The sequence below is a fragment of the Perognathus longimembris genome, chromosome 11 (assembly GCF_023159225.1).
Source record: "Perognathus longimembris pacificus isolate PPM17 chromosome 11, ASM2315922v1, whole genome shotgun sequence".
In the NCBI taxonomy this organism is placed as follows: domain Eukaryota; kingdom Metazoa; phylum Chordata; class Mammalia; order Rodentia; family Heteromyidae; genus Perognathus; species Perognathus longimembris.
In genome coordinates, this window is record NC_063171.1 from 60091210 (window position 1) to 60100375 (window position 9166).

Genomic DNA, 9166 nt, shown 5'->3' on the forward strand with positions numbered 1-9166 from the left:
GGGCAGAACCCAGTGACATGGGGAGGGCAGAGCACATAGGTGAGGTGACTCCCTGCGAGTTACCCTGAGGTGACCAGCCCACAGGACCTGCAGTCAGACAAAGGCCATCAGATAGAAAGCTTGGGTTAAACGAGATGCTGTGTGGGTTTATTCTTCACAGGCCTGGAATTATATGCAGGAGCTTGCTTTCTTTACCAAGAGTTGGGGAAGGGACCCAGGGCCTGTGCCTGCCAGACACGCCGCGGACTTGGTGTTTGGCTTGAGAAACTGCTGTCCCTGTGCCCCGGGCAGGGCCGTCTGCGTTCAGGCCTGGGCGATGCTCACCTGTGCCCTTCCCCTGTCCTTTCCAGCCATCCCCTCTGCCACCATGAGGAACATCTTCAAGAGGAACCAGGAGCCCATTGTGGCTCCTGCCACCACCACGGCCACAATGCCCGCCGTCGCGCTGCCGCCGGGACCTGGGCCGGCGGACAACTCCACCGAGAGCGGGGGTGCTGGGGAGAGCAAGGAGGACGTGTTCGCCAAGCTCAAGGAGAAGCTCTTCAACGAGATCAACAGGATCCCCTGTGAGGGGCCATGGTGCAGGGAGGGGCGGGGCTGGGCCTGGGGAGGGGCGGGGCCAGAGCCTGGGGAGGGGCGGGGCCAGAGCCTGGGGAGGGGCGGGGCCAGAGCCTGGGGAAGGGCTGGGTGGAGCCTGGGAAGGGGCGGGGCCAGAGCCTGGGGAGGGGAGGGGCTGAGCCTGGGGAGGGGCGGGGCCAGAGCCTGGGGAAGGGCTGGGCGGAGCCTGGGAAGGGACGGGGCCAGAGCCTGGGGAGGGGAAGGGCGGAGACTTGGAGGGGCGGGGCCTGTGGAGGGGCGGGGCCAGAGCCTACGGCACGCCAGAGCCTTGGAGGGGCGGGGCCAGATCCTGTGGAGGGTCAGAGCCTGGGAGGGGCTGGTCCAGATCCTGGGGGGCGGGTCCAGAGCCTGGGGGGCGGGTCCAGAGCCTGGGGAGGGTCAGGGCGGAGCCTGGGGGAGGGGTGGGGCCAGAGCCTGGGGAGGGGAGGGGCTGGGCCTGGGGAGGGGCAGGGCCAGAGCCTGGGGAGGGGTGGGGCGGAGCCTGGGAGGGGCGGGGCCAGATCCTGTGGAAGGTCAGAGCCTGGGAGGGGCGGGTCCAGATCCTGGGGGGCGGGTCCAGAGCCTGGGGAGGGGCGGGGTAGAGCCTGGGAGGGGCGGGGTAGAGCCTGGGGAGGGGCGGGGTAGAGCCTGGGAGGGGCGGGGTAGAGCCTGGGAGGGGCGGGGCCACGTGTCTACTAATAGAGCCCAACTGGTACTTTGCATATAAATTCCTGGCTGGCACTCTTCGCAGGCTGAGGGTAAAGCAGCATATTCATGGAAAGTATCCGCACCTTACCTGGTTTACCTGGTGCGCCGAGCGTACAGGAATCATGTGACCATTGGTTTGGGTACTCAGAGCTAAGCGGAGAAGGGAGGTGGAGCAAGGGCTGGGAGGTGCAGGGTCCAGACCCAGTTTTTCCCAGGCCGTGGGGTTGGAGCCTGCAGGCCACAGTGTGCTGAGTGGGGCTCCTCTGTGTGGCAGTGCCTCCCTGGGCTCTCATCGCCATTGCCGTGGTTGCTGGCCTCCTGCTCCTCACCTGCTGCTTCTGCATCTGCAAGAAATGCTGCTGCAAGAAGAAGAAGAACAAGAAGGAGAAGGGCAAGGGCATGAAGAACGCCATGAACATGAAGGACATGAAAGGGGGTCAGGTAGGAGGTGGTGTGGGCCTGGGAGGGGCCGCAGAGGGCTTGCTGGCGGCTGCAGCCGAGCCGGCCCGGCCTTCCTGGCTGCTCTGGGCCTCCTGTCCCTCAGCTAGTGGGTGAGGCATCATTCGTGTGTGGCATGAACACTTCTTGAGGGGTCATGGAAGGAAACGACACTGAGCCCTAAGCATGCTGTTGGCGGGCGACGCTGGACCCAGAGACGACCACTGCCACTACTGGAAAAGCACCATTGCGTGGCCCTGGGTCTGAGGACAAGGGGGCCTAGTTGGAGGCATGTAGCTGGGGTGGGAGGGGACTGGGATGGGGCTGAAGGTCCTGAGGCACCAAGACAGGGCCAGACAGAAGCCATCCCCTGCCCTGTGATTGCTTATTTGCTCATTTCTTTTGGCATTGGTCAGCTTCCAAAGGTCTTGATGTACGGAAGTCATCCCCCTCCCCTCGGCCGGTCTGATAGAACCGAGTCTACACGTCCCCATGGTGGTTTAGTGTGTTGGGAGGGACAGGGAGGAAACGCCAGGAATCTTATGGAGCACCGCAGAAAGGGGCTCAGCTGAAGGAGCTGGTCAGGGATTGAGATGGCCTTTGAGTGTGTGTGTGCACGTATATGTATGCATGTATATGTGTGCATGCCTATATGCATGTGTGCGTGTGCACACGTGTGTGTGTGTGTGTGTGCATGTGTGTGTGTCTTTTCCAAGATGACCTGGCGCTAGCTAGCTTGGTGTCACAGCCGCTGCGCCGGGGCTGCAGGATTGGCTTGATCTGTAGTTTTCGCATATTTCCCTCTCCCTTCTCTGCCCTCCTCTGGATCCGCCCTGCTCCCGGCTGCCTGGACGGCACTCCTGGTAAGTCCCGCCAGGATGAGTGGGGTCTGCCGTGGGGACAGCACCGGGTGGGCTTAGGGGAAGCGGGTCCCCTGCCTCAAGCAGCTGCGGGGCGTGGGGCCTGGTGCCTGGCCTTGTCACACTCGGCTCCAATCAAAACAGAGCCATGGTGGGGCTCTGCCTGGGTCCGGGGGGCGCGGGGATGGGACGTGTCCCCTCCTCATCTGTACACCCTGCTGGGACTCAGGTCTAGCTGTGGCGTTGCCTTTGTGCTGAAGCAGACCTGGAACCTGCTTCTCCCCCACCCCTCCCCCCCCAGCCCCTCCAGGATGATGACGATGCCGAGACAGGCCTGACTGAGGGAGAAGGTGAAGGAGAAGAGGAGAAAGAGCCGGAGAACCTGGGCAAACTGCAGTTCTCCCTGGACTATGACTTCCAGGCCAACCAGGTGTGTGGGGCTGGGCTGAGGGGGCCGAGTGGCGGTGTGGGGGCTGGGGTGCACGGGGAGGGGGTAGACAGCAGCTGTGGGGGGGCATGGCTCCTTGGTACGTCGTGGGGCAGAGTGGAAGCCACAGGGCCGGCCATGTCCTCGGTCACTGGCTCTGCCCTGCTCCCCCACCTGCTCTGGGGAGAGTGGAATCGGTTCACCACAGCCCCCACTGGCCTGGGCATGGTGGGATCCAGATCTGGTGTTGGAACAGTCTAGAAGCGCGAGCGCTGCCTTCTCTCTCTCTCTCTCCACAGCTCACCGTGGGCGTCCTGCAGGCCGCGGAGCTCCCTGCTCTGGACATGGGCGGCACCTCCGACCCTTATGTCAAAGTCTTCCTCCTGCCGGACAAGAAGAAGAAGTACGAGACCAAAGTCCACCGGAAGACACTGAACCCCGCCTTCAACGAGACCTTCACGTTCAAGGTGATGCGGCCGGAAGGGAGGTTTGCTCCCTATCCCCGAGTCTGGCAGCTCTCCCCTTGGTCCCTAGCCATGGCTGGGACACGGGGGGGGGGGGGGAGAGGGGAGGAGGCAGATGTATGTGTGTGCGTGTGTGTGTGTGTGTGTGTGTGTGTGGTGTGTAAGGTCACTCCCTCCCATGTCACTGTGCTTCCCGAGATCTGTACAGACTTCTCAGGGAGCCCTAGCTGGATGGAGAAGAGGCCCCCCGCTTAGTTTCCTGCCCACAGCACCCCCGAGGGGGGGCACGAATCATTCCGGCTCTTTCTGATCCAGCTTGTACCCTGCAGGTGCCCTACCAGGAACTGGGGGGCAAGACCCTGGTGATGGCCATCTACGACTTCGACCGCTTCTCCAAGCACGACATCATTGGCGAGGTGAAGGTGCCCATGAACACCGTGGACCTCGGGCAGCCCATCGAGGAGTGGCGAGACCTGCAGGGAGGGGAGAAGGAGGAGGTGAGATCGACGCCCCGGGGCTGCTGCCTGCTTGCTCGCCTTGGGTGCCGTGGGAAGAGGGCTCTGGAGTCGTCTCCGCACTGCTGCAGCTCAGACTCTGTTTAGATTCTTCTTGCACATGGAAAGTGCCTGGCGTCTGGTGCTTGGTAGATGCCAAGTGAATAAGGTTCCCCTAAGGTTCTGCTCTCTCCCAGAGTCACTGATTCATGACCCCGTGCCTCAGTTTACCCTAGTGGCTAAAAGGTGCTCAGCATGGGGGTTTGTCTTTTCCAGTAATCGTTACAGCATTGGTTCATCACCAGAGAGAGAGAGAGAGAGAGAGAGAGAGAGTGTGTGTGTGTGTGTGTGTGTGTGTGTGTGTGTGCGCTGGGGTTTGAACTCAGGGCTTGGGCACTGTCCTGAGCTTTTGTATTCAAAGCTAACCTTCCACCACTTGAGCCACAGCTCTCCATTTCGGCTTTTCTTCTGTAGCTAATTGGAGATAAGAGTCTCACAGGCTTTCTTGTCCAGACTAGCTTAGAATGGTGATCTTTAGATCTCGGCCTCCTGAGTAGCTATGGCTTCGGGCGTGACCACCAACACGCGGCAAACCAGTACTGTCAAAGCACCTACTGTGTACCAAAGATCCATTCTAGAAACTCATCCTTCCAAGCATGAATCACGATGCTGCCAGGCACAGGACCAGGCAGGGATGAGGGGAGAAATGGTAGGTGTCCTCTGTCCCTAGGGGCTCCCACCTCAGCTGGGAGGAAGTGCAGCACACCAGCAGTAGGCCGTGTGTGTGTGTGTGTGTGTGTGTGTGTGTGTGTGTGTGTGATTGGCTGAACACTCCGGATTAGGCTGTGAGGTCGGCTATCTTGGAGTCGGGATCCCTGACGGCACCTCCTGCCCCTAGGGCAGATTTCTGTGCGCCCCCGGGGGGCCTCAGTGTCTGGCCGCACGGGAGAGTTGCAATGACAGTAACGGAAGAACACTTTGAAAATCCCCCTGCCAGCTACCGGCGGGAGTGGGGAGTGGGCAGGTGGGGCCGCGTGAGAACCAGCCCTTGCCTACCGGCTGGCTCCTCCTGCCCTTGCCTCCCCAAGCCTGCACTCGGGGCTTGAACAAACCCCACAGCGGCCAGGCCTGCCAGGCCTCGCTGCCCCTCACCCGTCGGCATCCTCGGGCCACGACTGGGAACTGCAATGGGAGGCTCAAGGTCAGGCGCTGCAGGACCTTCTCAACCACAGGCAATGGGAGGGCTGGTGGCCAAGATGGGGTCAGCCGTGCTACAGGGAAGGGGGACTGCCGGGATGACCTGGGCCCCCCTTCTCTCCCTGGACAGCCAGAGAAGCTGGGAGACATTTGCACCTCCCTGCGCTACGTGCCCACGGCTGGCAAGCTCACCGTCTGCATCCTGGAGGCCAAGAACCTGAAGAAGATGGACGTGGGGGGCCTTTCAGGTAATGCAGAGCTGCTGGCTGCCAGCAGGTGGCACCAGCGAGCCAGTCACCGCTCTGAGCCCTGGAGCGCACACACCCCTGCCAGGAGGAAAACATCCCCCCAGAGGTCTGGGGGGCTTCCCAGCCCTTCGCCCCTCTGCCCTGCTTTCTCCAGGAGTGCTCTGTTCCCACCCTGAGTTATCTTCCCAGTGCTTTTTCGGTGGCCTTGGGGGAGAGGACCAGATACCGTCCCCCGAAAGGGTTAATAATGACTGGATTTCACTGCAGGGATCAGCCTGGAGATTAGCCCAGAACGGAGCAGTCCCCCCCCACCCCGCCCACCCCAGTCCTAACTGTCAGGACCTGTCAGTCCCCACCCTGTCTCACAGTACCTAGATCCCGGCAGTTCATCAACTCAGCGCTCTAGGGAGCCACGCGCAACCCTCAGAGCCGGCTCTGGGGTGAAGCCTTGGGCGCCATGCACTCCCCGGTTCCTCTGTCTTGTAGACTGCCTGTCCTGTAGGCCCAGGGCTTCCGGAGGTCCCACGGGGCTCCGGGCGCACTGGGAGGGCGGGCAGGGGCTAAGGGGCTGCTGGGATGGGGACTGTCTCTGCACAGACCCCTACGTGAAGATCCACCTGATGCAGAATGGCAAGAGGCTCAAGAAGAAGAAGACGACGGTGAAGAAGAAGACCTTGAACCCCTACTTCAATGAGTCCTTCAGCTTCGAGATCCCCTTTGAGCAGATTCAGGTACCCCAGCTCTGCAGGCCTTAGGCAGAGTTCATGGGGGGTGGGGGGCAGTGTTGTACACTCTTCTGAGCAGCTGACTTCATCAGGGAAGACTGGGTCCCATCATGCCTCATGGGGCCTCTGTCCCCAGGGACTCTTCTAGAGGATCCACCTTTCCTGAGAAGTTGGGGGCCACTGAGGGGGAAATGGCCTTCCTCCATCTGCCTGTCATGTCCTTCCTCGGTGATCCCTTGCTCATTTCAGTTGCTCCCATCCTCCCTTCTGAGCCCTTCTCTTCTCTCCTGTCCTGTCCCTCAGCAGATCCCACTGGTGAGCTAGCGAGTCCCCCCCCCCCCCCCAGTTCTCACCTCTAAAAACCTCTCCAATCTCTGGCACCAAGTTCCCACCCCCACTGTCATGGTTTGCATCCTTAAGACCTTCCCAGACCTCCTAGCAACTGACTCCTCCCCTTCATCCTGCCTCTTCCTCCTCGAGACTCTGCCTCTGCCGCCCAGTCCCAGGTTTCTCTCTCTCAAATGTAGATAATACTGTGACTTGAACTCCAGGGCTTTCACTTGGCTTTTTGGCCACAGCTAGTACTCTATCACTTGAGCCATGCCTACAGGCTGGCATTTTACTGGTTACTTGGAGATGGAGTCTCATGGAGTCCATCAATGTTTGTCAGGCAAATATGATCTTCCAGGTCTCAGCTTCCTGAGTAGCCAGGATTACAGGTGTGAGCCGCCAGTGCCTGGCTTTTGTCTGGTATTTTTGATAAGGGCTGATGGCACTGTACCACCTGAGCCAGACTTCCACTTCCATCTTTTTACTAGCTAATTGGAGATTAAGTGTCTCTTTTTTCTACCTAGTCTAGCTTCAAACTGCAATTCCTGAGCTCAGCCTCGTGCGTAGCTAGGATTAAGGCATAAGTCATTGGCATAGGTTACTCTTTCCTCAGTCTTCTTCCTTCCTCCAAGAGAAATCCTCAGCCTCATGGCCTACTTCAAACATTACCTAGCATCATCTCCCAGTCTCTGTGGTACGTACGGAGCGAGGGGTTACCTTTCTGGCATAACCTTCACCCCTTGGCATAGTTTAGTGAACACAGGGCTGCTGACCTCCTGGAGGTAACATTCATCTGCTTATGTCTCCCCCAAAGGCTTACACAGTGCCAGAGGACTCAGGTTCCTTCCAGAAGTTGTGGCCTTTGTCCTGACAAAAATTCAGATCTTGTTGGAAACAGAGATGGAAGAAAGGAGGAGGAGGCCTTTCCTCTCCTTCCCTCCCCTCCCCCCTCTCCCTCCCCCTGTCCCCTCCCTCTACCTGCCCTGTCATTGGGAGCTAGGCTTGTGGAGGAGGGAGACTGGTCAGGAAATCCACATCTTCCCCTTCCAATCCCCTCCCTTCTTTGCTTTCCTCACAGAAAGTGCAGGTCGTGGTCACCGTGCTGGACTATGACAAGCTGGGCAAGAACGAAGCCATCGGCAAGATCTTTGTGGGCAGCAATGCCACGGGCACAGAGCTTCGGCACTGGTCCGACATGCTGGCCAACCCTCGGAGGCCCATCGCCCAGTGGCACTCGCTTAAGCCCGAGGAGGAAGTGGACGCACTGCTGGGCAAGAACAAGTAGGCCGCAGCCCGGGAGCCCGCTCTTCACGGACACTGACAAGATCCAGAGCTATCAATACCTCAGTTACGCAACCTTAGAGGTTTTTCTTTTTCCTTCATTTGTTGGTGGTGTATTTTTTCCTTCCTTTTTCTCTTTTTAAAGACCAACTTCCCTTTGATGGCTACTGAGGAGAGTCCCCTAAGAGGTGAAAGAGAAGCCTGGCTCTGCTCATCCTCCCTGGAGTTGCCCTTGCTCTGTCAGTTTCCCCTCCCTCAGTTCGAAGCCTCACTCCAGCCTCGCCCAGCGAGGCCCTCTACTGGCAGAACGTGGTAGCACTTCCTGCTTTCATGCAGGTCCTGGACCAACCAAATGGCAGCACATCCTCTTCCCTGACAGCAAAGGCAGCACAATGGCCAGTGACGTATTACGTGTGCGTGTGCGTTGTGTGTAGGGGTGTCTGGGTGTCTGTCTGTCTTCAAGTTTCTCTCTGCATTCCTGGAATGAGCCGTGGACAGCAAAGTATCAGGGACTGAATGGGAGATCTGTCCGCTTGGGGAGAAGGCTCAAAATCCTAGTCAGATGAGAGCTGTCCTGTCCTTGCGCGTGGCGGCAAGCTGTGAGGGCCGGATGTGTCCAGAACTAGGACCAAATCCTTGAGAGCATCATAGACGTCCTCCCATCAGTCTTGGTTTCCCCAACAGTGGGGTTTCTGGGACATTGATGGAAATAAACTACTACTCGCACTGTCAGACTTTAACAGGGACCTCGAGTCCCAGGATCTCACTCTTGTTGACAATGAACATCCAACTACGAAGAAACAAAAGCTCCCATTACCCAGAAAGATCAAAATCAAACTCCCAATCCTTCACCTCATCCAGTGGGAAACGCAGAGGCACTTTCCCTCTCCAGAACTGACGCGGTGCGGCCCATTTGCGTGTGTCCTTCATCAAGCTTTTGCTTCTGTTTCTTTGTTCATTTAAGTCAAACAACGCTGTCTTGAAGACATGTTATTCGTGCAGAGCCAGAGAACTTGTAAGAGGAAGGATTAAATCTTCTTAGTTACCCCTGAGATCCAGATAAGAAGGGGGTGGTAAAAGGGAAGGATGGATAGATGGTAGAGAATTTCTGGGATAAAGATAGATGGGAGTTCTAGACTCCCCCCACCCCTAACTCCCGTTTCTTGCTCTCTGGACCCTCTGACCTCCATAAGCCCTCCTCTGTGGGCATATGGATAGCTGGGGTATCCCAGGGAGGCCTGTCACTCATTAGAGACTTATCTCTATGAATGCCAAGAAATGCAGGCCATTCATTCCAAATGGGTGATAGAGGAGAAGCACCAGGGTTTCTACCCCATGCTCAGTTGTGTCCCATTCTCTGTTTGCCTTTTGTCCCCAGCATTGATCTTTAAAAAAAA

General features: G+C 58.4%; 1 protein-coding gene across 1 annotated transcript; it reads left to right on the top strand.

Moving 5' to 3' along the window:
• The first annotated feature begins 358 nt into the window (after positions 1-358).
• Syt2 (synaptotagmin 2) lies at positions 359-7804 on the top strand. The gene is made up of 8 exons (XM_048357303.1): positions 359-566; positions 1580-1746; positions 2914-3033; positions 3330-3497; positions 3824-3991; positions 5316-5433; positions 6031-6164; positions 7567-7804. The coding sequence occupies exons 1-8, from the start codon at positions 368-370 to the stop codon at positions 7771-7773; spliced, it is 1281 nt and encodes a 426-aa protein (XP_048213260.1). The 5' UTR covers positions 359-367; the 3' UTR covers positions 7774-7804.
• The last annotated feature ends 1362 nt before the right edge of the window (positions 7805-9166 follow it).

What these genes read in the sequence shown, in the direction of transcription:
- Syt2 (XM_048357303.1), top strand. Translation starts at nt 368, where the DNA reads ATGAGGAACATCTTCAAGAGGAACCAGGAGCCCATTGTGGCTCCTGCC. An exon ending in AGGGAGGGGAGAAGGAGGAG is followed by an intron (nt 3,992 to 5,315) that starts GTGAGATCGACG and finishes CTCCCTGGACAG; the next exon opens with CCAGAGAAGCTGGGAGACAT. An exon ending in TCCCCTTTGAGCAGATTCAG is followed by an intron (nt 6,165 to 7,566) that starts GTACCCCAGCTC and finishes CTTTCCTCACAG; the next exon opens with AAAGTGCAGGTCGTGGTCAC.